We start from the raw sequence: 26,171 nt of genomic DNA, 5'->3' as shown, positions 1-26,171 counted from the left end.
CTGAGAGCTGGCGAAGCGATTCACACATCCAAGTTTTCTGGTCACTGAATCAAACAACCAGTTTTAAATTTAAGTTGGTTAAAATCAAATACAATTAAAAAATCAGTTCTGTGGTCACACGGACATTTCAAGTGCTCCGTAGGCACACGTGACCGACACAATATGTATCTTGTCCAGCATATAAAATCATCTGATTGAGTGGCTCAGGCCGGGACAAGCTAGTGTCCATGCCTTTGCTTAAAGGAAGGATCCAGGCAAGCCTCAAAGCAGAGGGGTGGGGGGGAGCTTTCCGAACCTTTCCGGCAAGCTCAGCAGGGATGATCTTGAAGGGACAGCCACCACCAGCTTCTTCCAGATGCCGGCACTTAGGGTGGGGGCCTCCGGATTATCATCTCCTGTTCGTTTTTGAGAGAGATTGTAACGAGAGGTTTTAAAATATTTTTTTTTAAGTTTTATTTATTTTTGAGAGAGTGAGCAGGGGAGGGGCACAGAGAGGGAGAGAGAATCCCAAGCAGGCTCTGTGCCATCAGCGGGCAGCCCAACGCAGGGCTTGAACTCCCAAACTGTGAGATCATGACCTGAGCCGAAACCAAGAATTGAACCCTTAACCAACTGAGTCACCCAGGCGTCCCCGTAACTAGAGGATTTATTTATTTATTAAAAAAATTTTTTTAATGTTTATTTTTGAGAGAGAGAGAGACAAAGCGTGAGCGGGGGAGGGGCAGAGAGAGAGACACACACACACAGAATCCGAAGCAGGCTCCAGGCTCTGAGCTGTCAGCACAGAGCCCGATGCGGGGCTCAAACCCACGAACAGTGAGATCATGACTTGAGCCAAAGTCGGATGCTTAACCGACTGAGCCGCCCAAGCACCCCCAGCAGGTCATCTATTTTTCTGGCTCTTGCCCACCTTGACCAGCTGACGGGAGCACCCACAGATGTGCTTTTCTCTGTCTCCCAGCCAAGCCTCAGCTCTCATTCAGGACGCTCACTGATATTGATTTTATTTCAAGATGTTTTTATTCGTATTATCTATAATACAAAATAGTCACGCTTGAAAATTCTGCAGCCCAGAGAGGCGCTATAGCAGAATTATTAAGTGGAAGAAGTGTGGCGAACACTGCCAGACGAGTCTAAGAATGAGTATACCGGTGGAGTGAGCCACTCTTGTCTTAAGGGGAAAGTTATCGCCTTACAGGCAGCTTAGGAGTCAATAAAGACGATGCTCAAAAATGTAAACACAAGATTTGCCTTTTATAATATGTCATCCCTGCCCCACCCCATCCTCCCAGGGATTGCCTCATAGATAGCAGTATGGCTGTGTACTGATGTTCAGGTTGTGCACTGCGTAAAGATATTACGTCTAAAGGGGCACCGTCCACATGGTAGTCATTTACTAAGTTTATGATGATACCTGTGTGGGCATGGGGAATCCAGACTTCCATGCGAGTTCTAAAGCAGCAGAAGAGAGACTCTCTTTCATAAGCCCACGTTGTCGCACATGGCCACGTACATGTTCCCAGGAAAGTATGGACCTACACGTTCCCCAATGTACCTATGGGCACATGGCTATGCCCCAAGATTGCCTTTCAACCTGTGCTCTCAGAGACCTGATTCCTCCCCTTCGCTTGACTCAGAGCCTAATGTGTCATTTCACCTGGGGATTGGGGATAGGGTGGGACGTGGACTGTGCCCATGGCATGTGCACCTAGCATCTGGAAACGTGTAAGTGGGAGAGAGTGGGCCCACTAGTCCTCTGTCCAGGCTGTTTAGGTTGTTCAATAATACACTGTCTCTATCAGCTATGGCTGTGTAACAAATGGTTCCAAATTCAATGGCGATCATTCATTAAAGCAACACTCGTTATGCGTGCTGTGTGTCTGCTGGCTGGCTGAGGGGCCGCTGGTCTGGCCTAGGCTCTGCTGGGTGGCTCCATTTCGAGCTGTGGGTCTGGCTGAACTTGCCCCTCCTGCTGGTCGGGCTCTGGTCTGTGCCATATGTGTTCATTCTGGGACTCGGGCTTCAGCCATTCAGGAACAACTCCTCCCGTGGTGATGGGAGGTGCAAGAGGGCCATTGCCACCACACGGGCACATTTCATGCCTTGGCTTGTCTCGTGTCTGCTCACGTTTCATTGGCCAGAGGACGTCATGTGCCCAAAGCCCAAGTCAATGGACAGGTGGGGTTGGGGGTGGGGTGGGGACGAGGGCCACAAGTAGAGGGAGGGATAATGAATTGAGAATAATAATTCAATCTGCCCAATATGAACTTAAATGACATAGGGACAACACTAGTTTTGCACATTACTACCAAAAATAACTGATTTCCTACCAAAATCCTTCTCCGGCAGCCCAGGGATCAAACCATGGAAATGCCAAATGCCTGTGGCTTTTCCCTTCTTTACCTCTGCCTGTGCCCCTGTTGAAATCAGGAGCGGTTATGACTGGGTGTGACCAGGCACCTTTGAGCATCCAGCATTTGTCTGTCCTCATTCCACCCTGAACTAGAGACTGATGTCGGCACTTTTTCTTTTTTTTTTTTTTTAATATTTATTTTTGAGAGAGAGAGAGAAAGAGAGCAGGGCTCTGAGCTGTCAGCACAAAGCCCAGTGTGGGGCTCGAACTCACGAACCGTGAGATCATGACCTGAGCCGAAGTCGGACGCCTAACCAACTGAGCCACCCAGGCGCCCCATCAGCATCTTTTCAACTGGCTCTAAAACAACCCAATTCCTAAAGCATTGGGTGGTCAGTTTGATTCCCTGAATGTTCGGAGAGGCTCTACAAGGGTCACGTCACACGCCAGACAGCCATTCCTCCCGCGATGGCCGTGTCTGAGGATCTACTCGTGGCCTCTGTCCCTCCTTTGTCTTCTCCCCGGCTTCTTAGTGGCCCCTGGGTTTTCCACTTGGCCAAGGGAAGTTTGGCATTTCCCTGACGGTGAGCACCTGTTTTTCCTTGGGGACCCCGTGGGGGTCTATCTCAATCCATCTTGCTATAACACATCACTGTCCATCGCTAACTATGAGTCAGAAGGAATCTCCAAAAGAGAGCAGCTGGTAAGACGCAGAGCTGGCTGAGTCCAGGCTGGTGGTATTGCCTCCTCAACCACATGTGGCGTCTGGCCAGTGGGGAGAAAGAAAGAGAAGGAAAAGTCGCAATTAAGAAAAAAAAAGGTATACCAACGGCTTATTGCATAGCGGTTGAGAACATGGCCTATGAAGCCAGGTTCCTGGGGTCCAAGTCCAGGCTTGCCATTTACCAGCCAGGTAACGTTGGACAAGTTAATTTCTGTGCGCCTCTGTCTTCTCGTCTATAAAATGGGAGACTGCCAATAATAGGCGTCTGTGGGGATTACATGAATTAATCCACGTAAAACGGTGGTTCTTAACGGGGGGCAATTTTGTCCCCCAGGAGGCATCTGGCAATGTCTGGAGACACAACCTGGTCACAACCGGGAGGGGTGCTTTTGGCATCTGGTGGATGGAGGGCAGGGAGGCTGCTGGCACCCCGCAATGCACCGGGCGGCCCCCAGGACACAGTTATCTGACCTGAAAGTCCAGGGCGCAGGCTGAGGACCCTAGCTGCCGCGTTAGCACGTGGCACGTGTCCAGTGGCTCCGGGGCCTGTGTTGGGCTTCCTTTTGTCACTGTGGCCACACAGCCTGTGCTTGTGACCAGAGCTTCTCCTTAACTTCCTGTAGCCTCTGATGTTCACAAGGAGGAGAGTGGCCATGCTAGAAATAAAAATGATAATTATTGCAACGGTTCCTATTTCCTGTGCACATACGATAGGCCAGCTACTCTGCCTGGCTTCTTATTTACAGGGCTTGTGATACTCACCGTGACAGCAGCTCTGATTAGTTCCACTCCGCAGGGGAACCGAGGCTCAGGGAAGTGACACGTCTCAGCTGGGACGCAACAGCACGGTTTGGGAAACTGAGGCCCAGAGAGAGAAAGGGACCCATCTGCGGTCACACGGAGAGTGAGTAGGGGGCAGGGACTGGAGCTGAGGACTTCCAGGACGCTGCCTCCTCCCACAGGTCACCCGGAGGGACAAGCAACTGATGTGTGAGAGGGAGGCTTTGTTTTCTGTTTGTGTGTTTGTTTTATATTGTTTTGTTTTGTTTTTTAATTTGATTATTACTTTTTTAATATAATTGTCAAATTGGCTAACATAGAGTGTATGCAGTGTGCTCTTGGTTTTGGGGGTAGATTCCCATGGTTCCTCACTTACACACAACACCCAATGCTCATCCCAACAAGTGCCTTCCTCAACGCCCATCACCCACTTTCCCCTCTCCGCCATTCCCCCGCCAACCTTCAGTTCGTTCTCTGTATTTATTTATTTAAAAAAAATTTTTTTTTTCAACGTTTATTTATTTTTGGGAAAGAGAGAGACAGAACATGAACGGGGGAGGGGCAGAGAGAGAGGGAGACACAGAATCGGAACCAGGCTCCAGGCTCCGACCCATCAGCCCAGAGCCCGACGCACGGCTCGAACTCACGGACCGCGAGATCGCGACCTGGTTGAAGTCGGACACTCAACCAACTGCGCCACCCAGGCGCCCCCTCGTTCTCTGTATTTAAAGGTCACTTATGGTTTGGCTCCCTCTCTGTTTGAAACTATTTTTCCCCCTTCCCTTCCCCCACGGTCTTCTGTTAAGTTTCTCAAGTTCCACACATGAGTGAAACCATAGGATGTCTGTCCTTCCCTGACTGACTTGTTTCACTCAGCATAATACCTTCCAGTTCCATCCGCGTTGCTGCAAATGGCAGGTTTTCCACTGTTGTTTAACCTAGTGATGGACGTCTTAGCGTCAGCAATCAGACAGCAAAATGAAGTAAAAGGCATCAAAATTGGCAAAGAAGAAGTCAGACTTTCACTTTCCACAGACAACACGATACTCTACGTGGAAAACCCGGAAGACTCCACCAAAAGTCTGCTAGAACTGATAGATGAATTTAGCAAAGTCGCAGGGTACAAAATCAATGTACAGAAATCGGTTGCATTTTTAGACACCAATAACGAAGCAACAGAAAGAGAAATGAAGTGGGGCGCCTGGGTGGCGCAGTCGGTTAAGCGTCCAACTTCAGCCGGGTCACGATCTCGCGGTCCGTGAGTTCGAGCCCCGTGTCGGGCTCTGGGCTGATGGCTCAGAGCCTGGAGCCTGGTTCCGATTCTGTGTCTCCCTCTCTCTCTGCCCCTCCCCCGTTCATGCTCTGTCTCTCTCTGTCCCCAAAATAAAAAAAAAATAAAATAAAATAAAAAAAAAACATTGAAAAAGAAAACCAAAGCGGGAGGCATCACAATCCCAGACTTTAGCCTCTACTACAAAGCTGTCATCATCAAGACGGTGTGGTAGTGGCACGAGAACAGGCACATAGACCGATGGAACAGAACAGAGACCCCAGAATTGGACCCACAGATGTATGGCCAACTAATCTTTGACCAAGCAGGAAAGACTATCCAATGGAAAAAAGACAGTCTCTTTGGCAAATGGGAGAACTAGACACGTAGACAGAATGAAACTAGACCACTTTCTTACACCATACACAAAAATAAACTCAAAATGGGTTTGCCTTTAATGTTTATGTTTTTTGAAAGAGAGAGATAAAGCATGTGGGGGGGAGGGGCAGAGAGAGAGGGAGACACAGAATCGGAAGCAGGCTCCAGGCTCTGAACTGTCGCCACAGAGCCCGACACGGCGCTCGAACCCATGAACCGCGAGATCATGACCTGAGCCGAAGTTGGCTGCTTAACCGGCTGAGCCACCCAGGTGCCCTGAAGGGGCGGCTTTGCATTCGGGAGAGCTCTGAGCAGCTGTGAGCACTGACCCGATGGCGTGTTTTGTCCACAGGCTGGGCTTGCAAGCCTCTGGCCCCTGGCTGCGGGATAGGAGCTAGAAGCTGCTTATCGGCTGGGCAGCAGCAGGTAAGTCACTTGTCCTCTCTGAATGTCAGGTGGGAAGCGCCCAGAAGCAACTTGTATTTATCGAACTGACGTTTATTGAGGACTTCCTGTTCCAGCCGCATGGGTACATCAGCTTTCCAGTAACTAGTGATAGCAGGAGCTCAACAAACTTCTGCTGACTGAATGGAGTAGCTCTTAAACCACACTAGGTAGTCTCCATACGAAGATGAGGAAGCTGAGGCTTACCAGGTTCACAGGCTCCCCAAGGTCACTCCACTAAAAATGACAGATCCAGGGGCGCCTGGGTGGCTCAGTCGGTTGAGCGTCCAACTTCAGCTCAGATCACGATCTCTTGGTTCATGGGCTCGAGCCCCACGTCGGGCTCTGTGCCGACAGCTCGGAGCCTGGAGCCTGCTTCCTATTCTGTGTCTCCCTCTCTCCCTGCCCCTCCCCCGCTCACACTCTCTCTCAAAAAAAAAAAAAAAAAAAAAAAAGCATTAAAAACTTTTAAAAGAATGATGGATCTAGGAGTCAGAATCAGACCCGTCTGACACTTGAGCCAAAGTTCTTAACTTCTAAACTTACGGAAATGGTTAGCTATTGCTTAGTAGGTGTGTAGCAAACGCTCAGGAAATGCCTTAAAAACAAAATTACAACTAGAGACAATCAATTGTGCTTTTCCGCCCACGCTATATGTCAGTGAGATGCTGACAACGAAACCAAAAAAGCCGTCTGTGTTTGTGAAGCTCGGAACGAATTTTGTGGATGCGCTGGGCGCCCATTGTCCTGCGGAAGACTGGTTGCCACGCCGCGCGCCGTCGTCTCGGGACAAGGACACCTTTAGAACTGTCGGGATTTTGTTTCGTGTCTCTTCCGTCCTGTGCCCCTGCCTGACCTCCCTAGAAAGGCCACCCAAAGGAATGATGCCTCTCCCTCGCTGCTAAGCTGTCAGGGCGGGGACGCAGTTGACTCCTGTTTGGGTTTAGCCACAGCAGTTTCCAGATTGTCACGAAAACACACAGATGCTGGTAATTTTCAAGCGAATCGCAAAACAGCTACAGAAACCAAACTGTGTGCCAGCATGGGGGACCAAACAGATTCGCGGGAGGTGCGCTGACTAGCAGCTTTCTCAAAAAGCATAAATAGAGCGGAACAGCCAATTTTATAATTAACTGGGAATCGGTCTCCAGTTAAGCTGCTGCTCAGTGAAGATGGCCAAGCCGTTCCCCGGGGAGAGCTGGTGCCCTGCCTCTTCCTTTGGGCCCTGGCGGACTTGAGCTGCCTCTGCTTTACCACCTTTGAGTATATTTTGGGATGCCAATGTGTATCGCTTGGAGTCGCGCTCAGTGTGGGGGCAGGACACTTGGGAGAAAGGCACAAGCCAGGGCCTGTGGGTTAGGACGGGCCATGGGCCAAACGAACACAGAGGCCCTTGTTCAAACGTTATTAAGAATTTCAGGGTGATGATTAAACCAAGCAGGGGGCCCTTCTAAGCATCGGTGACGCTAAGTTGGGGGAACGTTGATGGGTGGGATCTCAAGTTGTGGGTGAGGCACCGCCTCAGGGGCTCCAGGGCAGCGGACCCCATAAGAGGGAGGCCAGGGAGGCAGAAGGAACAAAATCAGCACCCTATTCTGGGCTGTAGTAACAACAAACAAATTCAGTAGAACGATCCCTTTCGGAAGGCAATTCGGCAAGAAGTGTCACAATTTCGCAAACCTTTTGATTCGGCAAACCCACTTCTAGCACTCTGTTTTATTGTTTCCTCTGCTCAAGGGAACACGATAATAAATATGATGCTTTCGTCGTGTTGTGGTACTGACAGGTGGAAAGAACCCAAGCCTCTGTCAAAGGGGACGGATTAAAAACCATGCTACCTCCCCAATGAGGATCTTTCAAGTACAATGTGCTGTGTAAGTGACCCTCTTGTGACTTAAGCTGCTCTGTGACAACACCTAGGACCCAGTTTTAAAATTTTCTATTTATTGGGGCTCCTGGGTGGCTCAGTCGGTTGAGCGTCCAGCTTCGGCTCAGGTCACAATCTCACGGTTTGTGAGTTTGAGCCCCACGTCGGGCTCTGTGCTGACAGCTCAGAGCCTGGAACCTGTTTCAGATTCTGTGCCTCCCTCTCTCTCTGCTCCTCCCCTGCTCATGCTCTGTCTCTCTCTCTCTCAAAAATAAATAAACATTAAAAATTTTTTTAAATTTTCTATTTATTGCTGAGTGTGGGATCCCCTTTGTTCTAAGCCTGGATCCCCACTGTGTGCCCGCCAGTTCCTTGAGGCCACTCGCTTTGCCTCCATGTCAGGAGCGGGTGCTCCTATCCCAGAACTCCCAGCAAGAGTCTTGCGTGTTACCTTCCTTGAATCAATTTCTGTGGCCGGGTGAATGCAGACCATCTTATTTTCTTTTCTGGTTGGTTGGCTGGTTGTTTTCGGGAGAGCTTGTCCGTGGATGGCTTTTGGATGCAGGTAGAGTGGATCCAACAGAAGGTTGGGCTGCAGGAGGAGGATGGCGGCGGGGGCATAGACCTGCTCCCACAGGGTGAGGAGCCTGCTGGCTGCCAGGGGGGCCCTCCGACAAGGGGAGATGTGGCAGGGGCCGGTCAGGAACCGGAAAAGGAAGGGGCCCTCCCTCACATCTGGACTGGTGCAGTATCTTCTTCACCGATTTCCCTGCCCCACCCTTGATCCCAGCTGTCCTGTCTCCATCTCTTCCACCCAATGGTCAAAATGGTCTTTTTATAATGTAAATTAGATTATGCCCTCCTTAGATTAAGTCGGTTAGCAAATATTGATGAGTGCCTATTACATGCCAGGTACTGTTTTAGGCACTGGGGATACAACAGTGAACACAAAGGAAAGTCTGTCCCCTGGTGGAGCTAACATTCGAATGGAATTCTAAGTACTCTGCTCAAAATTTGGATGTCTCCCCATCTCTCTCAGAGTGACAGACAACCACGGGGCCCTGTTATCTCTTACTACATAAGCACCCCAAATTTAGCAGTGTAGAGCAGCAGTCACTGTCATGATGGTGATGATGGTAATGATGGTGATGATGATGATGATGATGGTGATGGTGATGGTGATGATGATGATGATGATGGTGATGATGATGGTGATGGTGATGATGATGATGATGGTGGTGATGGTGATGATTGTGATGGTGATGATGGTGATGATGGTGATGATGGTGATGGTGATGATGGTGATGATGATGATGATGGTGATGATAGTGATGGTGATGATGATGATGGTGATGATGATGATGGTGATGATGGTGATGATGATGATGATGGTGATGATGATGATGGTGATGATGATGATGGTGATGGTGATGGTGATGATGATGATGGTGATGATGGTGATGATGATGATGGTGATGATGATGGTGATGATGATGGTGATGATGATGGTGATGATGATGGTGATGATGATGATGGTGATGATGATGGTGATGATGATGGTGATGATGATGATGGTGATGATGATGATGTCTAACTGCTCTGGAGGTTAACAGGGCTCAGCGAGGCAGTTATACCTACAACAGAAGCTCCACAAAGCCACGGACATTGTCCGTCATTTTCACCGCTGCATCCTCAGTGCCAAGCACATTCTCATACTCTGTCCTTATTGGTTCAGTGGATGAGGTCATTAAAAGAGCATCCACATGGAAACCTCCTTGGTTTGGCACATATTTCAGCCCCCGGTTTCCAAAACATGTGGCTGTATGGGACACACTGATCCCCCCTTGGGGAGAGGCCTGAGGGTCTGCCGTGGTGTCTCAAGCGCAGAGCACACACGGGGGCTGGAAGAAGTGGGAGATGACCCCACTGCAGGAAACCAACCTGCCACCATGACCTGGCCAGCAATCTCATTTCAAACAAAACAGAAAGACTGGGGCCAGGGTGGATAAAGGAGAAATCTGTGTGAACAACTAAATTAAAACAGGAGCTATTTTAGACCCGCAAGGCAGCAGGAGCCTCTGGGCGGCCCGGGCCAAGAATGTGAATATAGTCACCGTTTCTCCTTAACTTCTGCTTCTGGCGAGTGGTGGTGGATGCTCCTTCTAATGGGTGGGATATCGACTTTTTTGATGTTTTGTTGTTGTTTTGGCTTTTTTTGAAATAGGCTCCATACCCGCAGGGGAGCCCAATGCGGGGCTTGAACTCAGGACTACGAGATCAAGACCCAAGAGTCGGACACTTCACCGACTGAGCCACCCAGGCGCCCCGGGTATTGACTTTTTTAAAGAGTAGATTTGACTGAGGGGCGCCTGGGTGGCTCAGTCGGTGAAGCGTCCGACTTCAGCTCAGGTCACGATCTCACGGACCGTGAGTTCGAGCCCCCGCGTCGGGCTCTGGGCTGATGGCTCAGAGCCTGGAGCCTGCTTCCGGTTCTGTGTCACGTGTGTGCCACTTCTTCCTTGAGCTCTTGGCTGTGCACCACAATGAGGAAGGAGCGCACCCGGCTGTGATCTGAAGGCCCTACTGCCTTAGAGTAACCTGGGGAGGCTGTCCCAAGGGCAGATTCCCAGGCCCTGGGCTTGAACTCCTGGGTGGAATCTCTGGAGGCGGGACGCAGGAACCTGCGGTCTCAACATGTCCCCACGATTCGGGTGGCTGGTTTTGCTGTTGGGACCACAGTGAAGCCTGGTGGGGGGATCTATTCCATCATAAATAAGGTCTTGCCTAGAGAGGGACTTTCCAAGGGGACACCGACGGCTCGCCCACGCTCGACACGGCTGGGCCCACGTGATTCTGTGGGGGTCTCCGCCAGATCTGGGAGGAGTGAATTCATTGCTGCATTCTAGAACCAGAAGATACCAGGGGCCGCCTCAGCCTGCTCTGTTCCCCAGGGGTCGCAGTGGTACAGGCTTAAGTCTAGACAGTGGTTCATCCCATTGGTGTCCCCCGTATTCTCAGGTGTCTTGCTAGATTTCCCCATTGAAAAGCGTGGTTGGTGTTAGGGGGTCTCATGGTCAGATATGTGGATGTCCCTTGTGTCCACGTGGGTAAGTGTTTTTATATGAGGCTTCGGTGACTGCTCGTGGCTGAGCGTGTAGCTCGGTGTGTTCATCTCGGTGTTCACTGTCGGCCGAAGGAGAAGTCGGATCCCCGTGGCTGCAGGATACGGGCCTGCCAGGCCTCCTTGGAGGCCAGGGCTTGGACGGTGACCACCAGGGGCTCCTGTCCACCCTGACGCAGACCCAGAGGGCTGCTGTGCGCCGGCTGGACGTCTACACCCGCTCAACCCAAAGACGGCACGAAGCACCTGCCGGAGGTGTCAGGGACATCTTTGGGGGCTTCAGTTCAACGGTGAGTGAGTGGCGTAAGAGTTACTGCAGGACGTGTCTGCCCGGGGCCTCTGCGAGGCCACCACATCCTAAGTGTGACAGTGATTCTGTTGCAGGGCTGTGTTGGGGTGTGTGTGTGTGTGTGTGTGTGTGTGTGTACAGTGGGAATGCTTGCCTGTGCACCTGCAGGCCACTATGTTCCCACTTTCCATGCAGGTCTTTAGCAGCTATGGGATCTTGGGCAAGATTTCGGCACCTCAGCTGCTGCACCTGTGAAGGGGTTGGGACTGGCTCCTAAGTCCCGGGGCCGTGTGTCATCGGCTGCCCGCGGGGCTAACTGGGAGCCATCTGTAACTCGCAGAGGAAGTGTTTTCAGAGGATGGGGACTCGGTTAGGAAACAGACCCAGCTCAGTTCCGGGGCTTCTAAGTCTCCTCCGGGTAAGTGGCCCGCGTTCTCCAGGCGTGGGCATTCTCCAGCTATGCCACGGGCTGCTCTGTGAAGAGAAGGTTCACACCCCTGAGCATTTCACTCTTCCGGCAGGTGCTCGGGTAAAGGCCTGAATCCGCAGCCTAAGAGCTTGCTTCCTGGAGTCATGACCTCAGCCCCTAATCTTAGACAGTTGCTGCTGGGTTTAGTGAGCCCGTGCCCTTGCACGGGAAATCGCTTCCTAGAGCTCTGGGCTGGGAATCGATGGGGAGGTGGCCGGTCCTGACTGCCTCTCTGTTCTGTTTCCAGCCGCAGAATCTGGGCGGAGGCAGGCAGGGAGGGGAGGAGGGAGGAAGCCTTCCACGTGGACGCTGCCTGCTCGGGACAGGCTGTTTGGCTCCCGCAGAGGCCCCGCCACCCCCCACCCCCTCCCCGGAGGCACCTGCTCAAAGTGTTCCCTGCTGGTGAGCACACTGCCCAGAGGGCTGGTGGCGGGCCCCATCCTCGGGCACCAGCACACCCCGCCTCGCCCTCCTCACCCCTCCATGCTGCCGGGCACCCAGTGCTCCGTTGTTGATTCCTCAGCCACCTACCCAGTAACTGCCCGCGTCGGGAACCGGGGAGCAGGGAGATACGGGCACGTATGTTCTTCTTCATGTCCATTCACGTTCTTTGTCTTTATGCTTAGAAAGTCCTCCTTCGTCCAGCAAACTGGTCACTGTCCACCTACCTGCATGTGTTTTTCTGGTTCTTTTTTGAATGAGTTTCGGTGTCTGGTGTGAAAGAGAGAGACCCAAATTCCGCTTTCCTTTGTTTTATTTCCAAAAGGCTCAACTGCCTCAGCACATTTCCTTCCAAATGAGAATGTAATCGTTTATATTGAGGATTTTAAGACCGAAATAAAGTGCATGGTAAGGTGCGCCCATATTTACCGTGCACAGCTTGATGTGTGCACTGGGTAACTCCCGCCAGATCCAGATCTACCCCTGAAGGCTCCCCCGTGCCTCCCCACTCGATCCCTGTCCCCCCCCTCCCCCGTAGGGAAGCCACTATTCTGACCCCTCTCATCATGTGGAGGTTTCCCAGGTCCTGCTGTTACTAAAAGGAAAAGGTTCTCCACGGACCATACCTTGATGTGGTTGGATAGGTAACCCCGGGTAGCTGGCCCTGGGCCTTGTTCCAGAAGCTTCCCATGCAGTGACTCGTTTCCTTACCTCACCCTGGAAGGTGGGTGCTGTCACCACACCCCAACTTCACCGGCAGGAAAGGGGCCGGGAAGCCCAGAGCGAGATGACAGAGCTGATGGATCCTGAGGTCCGAATGGACCCCCCAGCCCACAGCCTTCCCCAGACGCCTGTTACTCCCCACTGCGTAGGAAGTACGCCCCCTCCCGCAGGAACCCCTACTCCACCGTGAAAGCACTTTCATTCACCCAAATAGAAGGTTTCCTTTTCATTTTGAGATACTTTTAGACTCACAACAAGTTGCAAAATTAGTACAGAGTTCCCGTGGACTCTTTACCCAGTTTCTCCCCAGGGAAAATATCTTGCATAAGCACAGTGCCTCAGGCAAAAGTTTTAAGTAATGCCTTTCAACTTCTGAAGCCTCAGGGACAATTAATGCTCAACATTATCTTACCTTCTAGACTTGATCATTGGATTGCCCCCATTAAACTGGGAACGATAGATAATGTTCAATGATCTAAAGATACCACTCGTTGACTTTTATGATGGACGAGGCTTTATGCCGAGTACTTCGCATGCATGATTTCACTTCATTCTCCTATGCTGGCAGTAATTCCCTGAATCAGTAAAAAATAGTAATCGTTAACAATTGTGGACCACTACACTGTGTGTTAGGTACTGTGTTGTATATGCTGTATCTAATTTAATCTCCCCAAGTTCTGTGAAGCAGATACTGTCATTAGCCCCACTTTCCAAGTGAGACCCGTGACACACAGAAAGCGAAAATGGTTTACCCAAACTCACAGGGACCGTCAGACTTTGAGCCGAGAAGGTGTGATTCCACAGCCTAGGCTGCAAGCCCTAAGCTGTAGGACAGCCATAACATTATTACGTACCACCTCAGCATGCTTCCTGTCCCTTCTTAGAGCCCTCGACTGGGCCACTGGGGAATCGCCTGGTGGAGTCATCCAGGCCAGGCGAAACAAAACAGACCCCTCAGTCTCTCTCCCTCCCGTTTTTCATCTCTGGCGGCAGGAAGGCCCGCGGGCTGCCTGCAGAACCCCACTGTGGCCTCTAGATGGCGGAGCCGAGCACAACTTATTTTCCAATTACTATTCCATCATTACTCAGAGTAATCCCAGGAGGAGTGTTGTAGCTGTGGGTGGCACTGCTAAGGGTAAAGACAGATGGGGCGAGGGAGAGCAACAAAGGGCCAGAATAGAAGCAATGATAAGAGGTCCGTGGGGTGTTCCCTCCCCTTCAGCCCTTCCTGTTGGGATACAAGTCATGAAAACAGCTTCCATTTATTGGGGCCTCGCTTAGGTTGGACCCTAAGCACTTTATACCCCTTAGGCCATTTTACAAAACCCTATGAGTCGGGCACTAGGTCCCGATCGGAGATGGGGATTTAGAGGCTCAGAATGTGATCCAGTCAGTCAGCGATAGAGTTTGAACTTGAACCTGGGATGGAATCCTGAGCCCCTGCTCTCTCCTCATAACCTCCTGCAGGGGGTGGGAAAGCCTCAACACAAGTCAAGGCATCTGACCTGAGCCATTGTCTTCACTCCCCTCCCTAGGAGTTTAGGATCCCCAAAGGCAGATTTGGGGATAGGAGACTTGTGTCTACAGGACATGCGGGAGATCTCTGCTCTGGCCCTTGACCCCACCACTGCGCCTGGCGCCCTCCTTGGCTTGGTCCTGAAGAGGAGTAAGACCGGGAAGCAGGAGGCACAGGTCTGTGGTCCTGGTGCTTCAGAAACTCTCATCGAGGGAGCTGTGTGGAGAATCTTCCACGAACACATACTTAGCTGCCGTATTTCTTTCTGTTATTTATATACATATACGTGTATTTTTGCACATGAAAACAATCCCTACTCATTGTAGGAAATTTGGAAAGTAGAGCAAAACACAATAAGGAAAATATAATTCAGATATAAGTGTTATTAACTTTCAGTGCATCATCTTCCTCTGTGTGTGTGTGTGTGTGTGTATCTTTTTTTCACTAAATATAGAATTATGGACATTTCCCAGTGCATTATTCAATTATTGCCACAATAATGCATCATCACAAACAACCCAAACTCACGACTTAAAACAATTAGTTACTTTCGTTTGCATGTTTTTGGGTGAACTGGGGGTTGGCTGGCTGATCTTGGCTGGCCTTGACTCAAGCTATTGGCTGGGTCTGGGTCTGCTTCTAATGTCTCTCATCCTTCTGGGCCCAGCAGGCCATCTGAGGCCTGTCCTCATGGCATCAGTGGCAGAGCAAACCCTGCCACACAAAGTATTTTAAACCTCTGCCTGCATCATGGGGATCATTGGTCCGTTGGTCCAAGCTATCACCTGGTTGACTAGCGAAGGAATGACGAAGTATCTTCTGTTTCTTTAATGGGAAGAATTCCAAATTCATATGGCAAAGGGTGTGGATACAAGGAGGGCTAACGAACTGGGAACAATGTTATTATTTATCACAACTATCGATAACATTCTTTGAAAACATGCTGTTTACTCACGGTAGTTATTTTCTTCCTTAGGGATATATTCTAACTTATTTAACCATTTCCTTATTACTGGACATTTATTATTTCCTTGTTTCTCTTATTGAAAAACACAATCTCAATTCTTCTATGTGAAACTTTGTGTCTTAGATTACCTGGAACTTACCTATTAAGTTCTTGGTGTTAGTTACCCTTCAGTGGTGGGTTGGTTCAGAGAGTGTTCATTTCACTGCATCATTGTCAACATGATACATTGTGATTTTTTGTTTGTTTCTTTAAAGAGAAGAAGATGCTGGGTAAGATAGACCAGGGGTAGGGGGTTTGCAGAGGGGTAGACAGTTGAAGACAGAAGGAGGGTCGAGTAGATTTGGAAGGAAGAGCTTGCCCTGGAAGACTGCAAGACAGAATGAAGAAGACCTGGGAATAGGTCTTGGGAACTTGGCCCCTGCCTGCAGGGCTAGACCCTCCACCCCAGACCACTGGTACACACCTTACCCAACGCTCCCTGGGGCAGCAGCACATTTTCCTTTCAACGCCTCTTTACTAGCTCAGATTTTTTTTGATCTGTGATGCAGCTAATGTTTTCATCACTGCCGAGACCAAGGGTTCTGCTCGAGAGATGTGAGGTTTGAGCTCAACCATTCTCCAGAGAGCTCGGTCCTCACGCAGGGAAAGAAGTCTGGCTCCAGTCGCCCAGATCTTGCAGGTTGGAGCCCAAACGTCATTCCAGGATGTGAAATGCCCCTTCGGCTCTTGACGTCCCACAGAAACACGCCGAGGCGTGCCCCTCGACTCCCTGCTGGAAGCTGACTGCAAAGCCCTCCTCAGCACCCCGGGCCCGCTGATCCTTCAGGCCGTAAGTTGTCCCCAGCTTAGGCTCATTTAGCGCATGAGAGGCTGCATCTGGGGCCACTGTTGGGAGATGTCTAGTCTGGGGGGGGTAAGAGCGTGGACCTTAGAATAGGGAATCCTGGTTTCAAATTCTGGCTCTGACACTTGCTAGCTCGGAGACTGGGGGTGAATTTTTGGACCTCTGTCAGTATCTGTGAAGTGAGTTTATCGTAACAGTATCCCCTTTTTGTTAAGGGCTAAATGAGAAAAAGGGATATAAAGCCCTCAGAGCACCAGTGGGCCCTGGAAGCAGCCAAGAAGGCCATTGTCCTACTCCTAGCTCTCTCTCCTTCCCGGTTTTCGTGGGAGACAAACACACCCCTTTGAATCCCACTTTGCAAGGTGCTGGTTGAAACGTTGGCTTCCTTCTCTCATAGCTGCTGTCCTGTTCTGGAAAAGAGAGGACTGGGGCACCTGCATGGCTCAGTTGGTTAAGCGTCCGACTCCTGGTTTAGGCTCAGGTCATGATCTCACAGTTCCGTTCATGGGTTCGAACCCCATGTCGGGCTCTGCCCCGTGTCGGGCTCTGTGCTGACAATGTGGAGCCTGCTTGGGGGTCCTCTTTCTTCCTCTCCCTGCCCCCCACCAAATAAATAAATAAACTTTAAGAAGAAAACAGAGAGAGGGCTGGACACGAAGGCATTCTCAGGGTGCCTGGATCCCAGGCCAGGGTCAAGGTAATGGTCTGGCTTCCCCCACGTCATCCAGGCTGCATCTCTCCCCTTGAGCCAGGAGAGAATCCAGTTCCCGGCTTGTTAGCGTTCTGTGTTTGGGTGAGGGGATTCTAGGAGGGTGAAAGCAAGGAGACGGCGCAGAATGGCAGGCCGGGGAGGCTGCGGGCCCTGGAGGCAGCCTGCTGATGGGTATTGAGCGAAACCCTGTGCCATGTGATTTACCCAATTAGACCGTTTAATCCGCGAAGACTGTTATGGCCATGTTCTATACTGTACTAAACGTTCAAGTGGCCGTGTTTTTTGCTTCAGCCGGTTGTCATGTAAAATGCTATGAATGAGGTGTGTGTTAAAAGAGAAACTTTCGGAAGGGATCTATGCCTCAAGTTTTCGTACATTTAAAGGCTTAGCTTTATTTTTCTGTACAGTGCGGCATATTCCCACATTTGTGCATAGTCCTACTGATCAGACGTTTAAAACTCTTTCCGATACTTCATTAAAATAATTATTACAGGGGCGCCTGGGTGGCTCAGTCGGTTAGGCGGCCGACTTCAGCTCAGGTCATGATCTCGCGGTCCGTGAGTTCGAGCCCCGCGTCGGGCTCTGTGCTGACAGCTCGGAGCCTGGAGCCTGCTTTGGATTCTGTGTCTCCCTCTTTCTCTGCCCCTCCCCCACTCATGCTCTGTCTGTCTCTGTCTCAGAAATAAATAAACATTAAAAAATTTTTTTTAAATAATTATTACGGGAAAATAAAAGAATGACTCAGCCCTCAGAGGTGGGTGCTATTACTTTGCAGATGAGGAAACTGAGGCCCAGAGGAGGGGTAGAGCAAGTGTTACTGGAGCCTTGGGCCAACTGCTCTTTGGTGCCCCTCCTTCCTCCTGGGGAGGGGGCAAAGGCTGGAGAGAGATTTCCACACTGGTTTAAAAAAAAAATTTTTTTTAAGTTTATTTATTTATTTTGACAGAGACAGAGACAGGGTGAGTAGGGGAGGGGCAGAGAGAGAGGGAGAGAGAGAAAATTCCAAGCAGCCTCCGCACTGCCGGAGCAGAGCCCCGTGCGGGGCTCGAACTCACAAAACCATGAGTTCATGACCCAAGCTGAAACCGAGAGAGTCAGACGCTTAACCGACTGAGCCCCCCCAGGCGCCCCTGTACGCTGCTGGCCTTTTCAGCGGGGATGAGTGTCCCCACAACGACACGTCCAAGTTGCTCAAGAGGTTCCTCCAGGAGCTGCCCAGCACCTCCCCGCCTCCGCCGCGCTGCCCAGTGAAGATGCCCCAGCCCTTTGCCTTTGGGGAGAAGAGCATTTGATGTCAGTGGCCTTGGTTGGACAGGGGGCATGGTGGGAAGACAACCTGATCCCTGTGATCTGACGCCAATGGGGGAGGAGCTGTGTGTGTGAGGGTACACGTGCGTGTGTGTGCACGTGTCTGGTGTGTGCCGTGTGTGTGTGTGACGAAACACACACCTCCAGCCTCTGTCTGGGAAACCGCTGTCCACTAAGCCTGAAGGTGGGCTCTAACTCTGGGTCCCCTGCTCCCTGGCTCCCTCTAGGGGCTAAATGCCCCTACACACACACACACACACACACACACACACACACGCACACGCACACAGTACTAAATCAGGGCTGCAGCCCCAAGTTCAACAAATAAGTATTGCCCTGTGTGCGGTGCTGGGACGGGGAAGAGGCCACGGTGACCCTCGCGGGCTCTGCCTGTCTCCTAAGCCGTGATTCTTTGCGGCCAGGTCGCCTCTTTCTTGGTCTCTCAGGTGCGAGAACTGAATAACAGCAGTGGCCGCGCCCCCAGCTCTGCGACGGGGGCCTCGAGACCTGGCTGCGAAGATTACACGCAGAGAGGGACCAGGTGAGTGTCCCCCACGCCACGGGGACAAGCGCCGCTCACAACCTGGCTGCCGGGACCGGCGCTGCTGTTTCGGCCACCAGGGGGGGCTCCGGCCCCGTCGGAGAGAAAGAGGAGGTGATGTCTCCGGAAACCCGGGAGGAGAGACCTGGCTGAACAAGGACACTGGCGCGCTGTGGGGACTTCCAGTAGCGCTCTCCCCTGCCCCACGTTCAGGCAGCCTTTTGTGTGCCTGATCGAGGGTTAGGGAAGTGGGGGTTGCTTGGTGAACTGTGGGGTGATTGGGGTGAGGAGAGGAGTGGTAGAAAAGAAAGGCCTTCCGAGAACATCCAGTGCTCCTGGGAGGAGTCCTGAGCAAGGTTCCCTATTCAAGTCCTGAACAGAGAAATGGACCAGTGTCCCGTTGTGCATGAGGTGCGTTTATATAAACCTACACGCTTGTGTCTGTCGATGCATTACATGCACTCCTGTTGCGTGTACGAGAACAAAGGCATGTGCACACGTATGTTTCCGTGCCTGTTTGCGTATGCACACTTTGGGGACATCACGTATGTGAACATGACATGCTCTGTGCGCACACCGCTGGCGTGCATGTGTATGTGCGCATCTTGTGTTTCTAGCGTGGGTGTTCGTGCAAGGGCACGGGTATGTGTGTTTGTGCTCACAAATTTGAATTCCAGGCATGCATGTGTGCGCCTCTGTGGATGGATCTTTTTTCTCTGCAGACTCCCAAAGTGGCAAAGGTCCAGGTGACCCGGCCTATCACAGATCCCCTGGGGCTCTGACCCCCAGCACCAAAGTAGCCCATATCCTCAGGCAGTCACAGAGCGCCTCAGTCCTGGTTCACAGGGTCAAGAAGGCAGTAAGAACAGAGGAAGCAGACAGCCTCCTTCCTCGATAAGGGTCACTTCCTTGAGACAGGAGACTTTCCCCTGCAGGGGGAAGATGCAAAGAGAGGTCAGCCCCTCAGAACTGAAGGCCACGGACGTCAGTCGCTCATGCCATTGGCTTTTCCCTTTCTGGGGTGGTCAGAACTGGGTTCTGCAACCTTTTTAAATTTTTTTTTTCAACGTTTATTTATTTTTGGGACAGAGAGAGACAGAGCATGAACGGGGGAGGGGCAGAGAGAGAGGGAGACACAGAATCGGAAACAGGCTCCAGGCTCTGAGCCATCAGCCCAGAGCCCGACACGGGGCTCAAACTCACGGACCGCGAGATCGTGACCCGGCTGAAGTTGGACGCTTAACCGACTGCGCCACCCAGGCGCCCCTGCAACCTTTTTATAGAGAGCTTCTTGGCTCCCAATAATAATGATAATAGCCACCATTCATTCATTCATTCATTCATTCATTTAACAGATATTTAATGAATGTCCACTATAGGTCAGGTGCCATGTGGAATGCTAGAATCGCAATGAAAAGGACAGAGGACCTGGACTTACAAGCTCACGGTCCTGTGGAAGAGAGAGACAGGAGCCAAAAGCCACAAAGTAAAATATCAAGTTACAAATGGTATTAGGTCTTACAAGACATACAAGGAGCAATGTGAATGCAAAACAAAGAGCCTGGTATCGTTAGTATGGTTTGAGGACGGAGGTAGGGCTTCCAGGCACAGAAAACTGCATGTGCAAAGGTCCTGAGGAAGCTGAATGTGGGGCTGATACGCAACTGTTGTTCCAGGAGGCAAGAAACAGCTTGAGCTCTCAGGAGTGTCAATGATGGAGTTGGCATAAAGGACTCTTGGATTGCCAGTCCTTAGCAAGTGTCTAGTCCACTTCCTCCTTGTGTGGATGGGAAAACTATGGATCAGAGAGGGAAAGGGACTTGCCCAGGGCCACACAGCAAACTGGGGACAGACTCTGGAATTGAACTCAGGATGTCCATCATTATAATATGATCATTAAATAATAATTATATGATAATTTTAGTATCATATGTAATTACACAATATCCATCATCCACCTTGACTCAGAATTTGCCGCTCACGGCAGACTCCTATCCCTGTCTGTCACCCACTGTCCCAACTTCCTCACAGGCTCCATCCCGATGCTCTTGTGACAGGGGGACCCATGGCTGGCCGCCCGAGTGCTTGTCCAACTGTCTCTTCCCTGCCTTTGGGCCCTGGGCTCCTGCATGGGCTCTACCTCTTGGAAGGCTCTGTTTATTTATTTATTTTGAGAGAGAGCGTGCACACGCGCATGTGTGTGTGCATGCACAAGTGGGGGAGGAGCAGAGAGAGAGAGAGAGAGAATCCCCAGCAGGCTCCGTGCCATCAGCGTGGAGTTGGACGCGGGGCCCCATCTCACAACCGCAAGATCACGACTTGAGCCAATATCAAGAGTCCGATGCCCACCGACTGAGTCACCCACGCACCCCTCTCTCAGGAGGGTCCTTAGGTCTCATCTCCCACCTGGCACCCCAAATCCGTGAGGACTGCCCCTTCCAGGCTTGGGGGCCATAAGCAGTTGATCTCGCTGTCTCTGGAAGAAAAGGTCAAGGGTTTGGTCTGTCTTGTGGCAGGAGGTCCGTGAAGCCAGCCGACATCCTCCTCTCTGAAGGTGGAGGGAATATCTGTAAGTCCCGGGTGGGGAATGGGTCCAAGCCCAGGTCCCCTTGAGCTCTTGACCTTGAGGGATCACTGGGCCCTTCTGGCTGGCCCTTCTCACTTCCATTTTGGGGTGAGCCTTCCCCTCAGGCCTCTGTCTCCCAGGAAACCAGGCAAAGCCCTGCTGGGAGGTCGAGGGTCAGCCTGTGCCATGCCTCGGATTCTGTCCAGGAGTGTGGAGTTCTGCCTGGAGCTGGCCTCTGGCGTGGGGAGGGCAGAATTTTTTGTTTAGTGGGACAGTTGTCAGTATCACCAGTGAAATTGATGCCTCTGGGGCACCCGAGCTGAAGTGGCTCCTCCTGGACCGGTGGCCATGGATTCCTTAAGGAATTCTGCTCTGGGGTCCCCCGGGCTTTGTGGGAGCCAAGGATGGGCAGCTGTTCTCAGCTGCATGCTCTGGAGCAGTGAGTCTCAAACCGCACCGCTGCGTCAGAATCACCTGGAGGGCTATGAGGACACGGTGGCTGGGCCCCGAGCACCTGCATTTCTGACAAGTTCCCAGGTGACGCTGATGCTGCTGGGGCAGGGACTGCACTTTGAGAGCCACTGGCTAAGGAGCAGAGGCTAAGACAAGGCTTCAGCTGTCGTGATGCATTGAGGGAAGTCTCCTCAGACAAAGACAAGGGAGGGTGGGAAGAATGGGGAGGAAGAGAGAAGTCCCGCCTTGGCTGCATGGGGGCTCTCAAGTGCAAATTGCATCGTGGTGGTTCCTTATAGAGACCTGGAAGTTGGGTCTTTGCTCCCTCTGTATCCGGATGCCCTGGGGAGGCAGTGTAACTCCTCCCACAAGGCGTCTGACATCTGCAGAGGTCTATTCCCCAGAGAGAGGGGTAGCTGTGAGCCACAGCAGCCAAGGCTCACACACGTAGGGGTGGGGGTGTGTGTGTACTGGCCTGATGAGGCTCCGGGCAGACCAGCAGCAGACCCACAGGTGAACAGTGCCTGGACCCACATGACCTACCTCTTAGATCTGTATGGCACATTAATGGGTCATTAAACCGAGCCCCACCTAAGCCCTGGGACTCTAAGGAGCAGCCCCAGATGCCACCCCCCTGTCCCTACAGCCTGTGTGCCCGGTTTGGGAGCACAGCTGCTTGAGGGGAAAGGTCTAGACCTTCCTCCAAGGCAGCGTCCTCTGAAATGCCTCTCAGATCCCCCAGAAGACCTGGGGCTGGGGCTGTCTCCTCCCCGCACGACCAGCACACAGAGCCCCCTCGCCCATGCGCTCCCCAGCCCTCAGGACGGTGGCTCCCCCACCATGCTTGCCGTATGGCACCAGCTTCCGGGGACTTGGATCTCCATGGAGTGCTGTCCGTGATTTCCAACCTGAGAAGAAAAAACGAAGCACCTCTCCCAAGAGGCAGTTTTTTTTTTTTCCCCCCCGGGGAAAAATTACTTTGGAAGTGGCTGGGGACAAAGTCAGAAGAGCTCTGTGGCCTTGGGCAAGCCCCTTGCCTTCTCTGAGCCCCCTTGGAAGGGGAGGAGTTGGGCCTCAGGGAGGCTGTGGCCCTGAACGGCCCACAGAGAACTGGAGAGACAGAGGCCTCCCTCCGCAGCGCCCACGATCGAGCTGTTGCTGGGTACGATCTTGTCATTTGGTGATATCATATGTAAACGCCGCGTGAAGATTAAAGGCGCAAGTGAAATGTCGCTTTTACTTCAGTCACGGGTTTTTTTTTTTCTCTCCCCAGTCCGGCTCTTGGTGGGGGCTGTCCTTGCGGTGAGTTAACCTGCAAGTTTGGTGATGAGAAGGCCTTGCCGTGTTTGCTTCTCAACGGGCTCTGGCGATACCTTGAACCTGCTGCAGCTGCCCAGAGGGCCAGGGAGAGGACCCGGGACTCAGGAGAGGGAGGGATGAGTGATCACAGCAGCTGCTGAAGGTGGTGGGGGTGCTGTAGGGACAGATCCTCTCCCTCTCATCTCCTAGGGTCCCAGGCTTCTCCCTTCCTCCTGCCCCTTTCTGGGTCTGTCTCCTCAGAGCAGGGGAAGCCTCATTCATTCATTCATTCATTCATTCATCTATTCAGCAATGAATTTCTTAGCCACTTAACATATGCTGAGAGCTTTACAAGTTTAACCTCCACAATAATCCAGTGTCTCCATTTGGATTCCTCCAGACGCCTACTCTGAGACTAGTCGCATTGGCTGCCCCATTCTCTCATTAATAGGGCTGGGATGACAGACAGCTGTGGGGATGGAGGGACAGCCCTGTAACCTGGGCAGGAGGAGGGGCAGGTGCCTCAGTGGATGCTGGGAGCCCAGGCCCAGCTGTGCTAACTTTGCACCCAGGGTGGGCCATCAGCCACCAGTAGAGGATCCCAATTTAATCACATGTCAGTGTCCCCATTCATCTTCGGCTCTATCTGAGGACTCATCTTTTTCCACCCTGTGGCATCATGGTGATTGATGATCCTGCACCAGCCCTGCCGCTGGGTTAGCACAGCTCACGGTGGGTACCCAGCTTCTCCGGGTGCTTTGCAGTTGGGGCTGGCTTGGGCTGGGATCGTATTTCTTTTAAGGAGCCCTGTTATGGACTGAATTATGTCCTCCCCCGCCAACTGTCTGTTTTTTATATGTTGGAACCCTAACCCCCACCTTGACTGTTTTGGGAAATACGGCTTTTAAGGAGGTAATTAAGGTTAGTTGAGGTCAGAGGGTGGGCCCCAGAATCATAAGACTGGTGTCTTTATATGAAGAAGAGACGCCAGAACCCTCTTCAGGCACACAGAGGAAAGGTCGTGTGAAGGCACAATTAAAAGGCAGCTAGCCACAAGCCAGGAAGATAGTTCTCCCCAGAAACCAGATTTTCTGGCACCTTGACCTTGGACTTCTAGCCTGCAGAGCTGTGAGAAAACAAATGTCTGTTGTTGAAGCCCCTTAGCCTGTGGTGTTTTTGTTATGCAGCCTGAGCAGACTGAGACAAGCTTCCAGCTTCTTGGAGGAAGGAGGATGGGGTTTGGAAAGATGCCTTCAGGCGGGAGTGTTTTCCTGGGCAAAGACAGAAATGACCCCTGAGCAGAGGAAGCGTCTCACTTGGCATTCCCGTGAGTGCCTCTCTGGGAGAGGCAGTGTTTAGTGGGGGCCAGACGGGGCCGGAGGGCAGCCCTGAGCTCGTCTCCCCATGTGGGGCTGCGGATAACTTGCCCAACCTCTCTGTGCTCCTAGAGGTTCAACTTGCTGCTCCTACGTCACCACAGAGGATGGAAGGATGACATGACCGAATCTGCAGCCACTCCGCAATGACATTCGGTGCCCAGCACTGGACTAGGCCGGGGCCACAGTAATAAACAAGACAAGGAAGGTCTCAACTCTCGTGGAACTCATAGACTAGAGAGACACGCTAATTCAGAAACAAAATTACTTCACCTCGTGATAAAACTTTGTCGGAGAAAGAGGGTGAAGAGAATGTGGGTGAGTCTCTGTTTTGGGTGGCCAGCAAAGGGCCTGAGACTGGGAGCCCCCAGGAGCCGACCTTGAACCGAAAATTGGAGGATAAGCAGTTTATTTGGGAGGCGGTCCCAGGAAGACCCCGTCAGGAGTAGAGGCGTGAGATGGGAAGGCTGGAGTCAGGGTGGGGTGTGCTAACGAGCAGGGTTCAATGGAGGGCAGGTGGGGCTTGACGCTGCAAGGATTTCTGGGTAAGGGTGCTTCTGCCACGTGTCAACTAGGGAGTAAAGAAGGTACAGTATCATCCACCGACTCCTCCTGCACTGGTTGAGGCCACTTCCAGAGGGGTTAATTCCCTGGCACATCTGGTCCATTTCACAAATACAAGGGTGACCATCTTCCTGTGTCACAGAAGGACCCTGGGCAGGGGGTCGCAGATACTTGTGACAGGAAGTCACCAGTGAGGTCAGAATCGGTGTGAGTGCCGAGGGGATGTGGGCCGGGGCAGATGTGAGTGTAGCACCTGCTACGGAAGGCCTGAGAGGTGGCACTTGAACTGACATCAAAAGGAGGAGAAGGGGCCAGCCCCCGGAAGAGCCAGGAGGAGGGGTCTGCAGGTACAGGTCAGCCAAGGTCATTGTTGCTGGAGCAGCACGTGCAGGGGAAGAGAGAGTGTGTGAGGCGGGCCGGCTAAGGGACGGGTCCGCCCCCGCCCCCCAAGCTTTCCCATCCTGCCCTCCCCACCACCTACCTCAGGACCCCTCCCACCCTTGTCCCACCTACAGCGGCGTCAGTGATTGGCTGGCCGGAAGAGGGTGGGCGGGGCCTTGGGGGGGTCCCGAACTCAGGAGGCCCCATCCCTTCCTTGGCCCGGCAGGGACGTGGGAGGGGTGGAGAGACCCTGGTCCCCAGACGGAGGCCGGAGGGAAGACAAATAGAAGTTCTGCAGCCACCACTGCCCTCCTTCCCCAGTGCCAGGAAAGACCGTGACGAGCCTCCTTGGCCCTTCAGAGATGCTCTCAGGTCACAGGAGCAGACCCCCTTCTGGCTCTAAGTGGTCCCCACATCCAGCGACCCGGGTAGCCCCAGTCTAGGGGCCAGATCAGGGGGAACTGAAGAGCAGTGAGGTGACCCAGTAGGGCTGACTGGGGTATGGGTCCCCCTAAGGCGGTGGCCCAACTGCGAGTTCTGCCAGAACATCCCTCAGGCGTCCCCTGGCTCGGGCAGTGTCGCAGTGCGGGTCCCCAGAAGCAGGCCGGACACAGGGATTTGAGTGACCACAGCGTATATGGGAGGGGAAGGGCATAGCAGGACAGCGGGGACGTGGGACGGGGAAGGACAGAAGCCACTGAACAGTGTGTCCTCACATCAGCCACCACTGGAAGCCCGCCGAGGGAGGAGTTCAGGGACTCAGAGCTCAGAGTGACTCACTCCTG

At 52.3% G+C, this 26,171-nt stretch overlaps 1 protein-coding gene across 1 annotated transcript; it reads left to right on the top strand.

Moving 5' to 3' along the window:
* Nucleotides 1–3,208: 3,208 nt before the first annotated feature.
* On the top strand, nt 3,209–24,591 carry ARHGAP40 (Rho GTPase activating protein 40). The gene is given in 17 exon segments (XM_045055073.1): nt 3,209–3,266; nt 5,858–5,931; nt 8,352–8,454; nt 11,013–11,231; nt 11,573–11,644; nt 11,748–11,755; nt 11,943–11,965; nt 14,395–14,697; nt 15,046–15,101; nt 16,083–16,171; nt 18,023–18,145; nt 18,629–18,677; nt 18,680–18,780; nt 19,470–19,518; nt 19,521–19,562; nt 19,565–19,731; nt 24,514–24,591. Coding segments are annotated over 17 exon segments (1,614 nt in total).
* The last annotated feature ends 1,580 nt before the right edge of the window (nt 24,592–26,171 follow it).

The sequence above is a fragment of the Felis catus genome, chromosome A3 (assembly GCF_018350175.1).
Source record: "Felis catus isolate Fca126 chromosome A3, F.catus_Fca126_mat1.0, whole genome shotgun sequence".
Taxonomy (NCBI): Eukaryota; Metazoa; Chordata; class Mammalia; order Carnivora; family Felidae; genus Felis; species Felis catus.
Note: the sequence above shows the minus strand (reverse complement) of the source record. Positions and strands in the feature narration are given on the sequence as shown.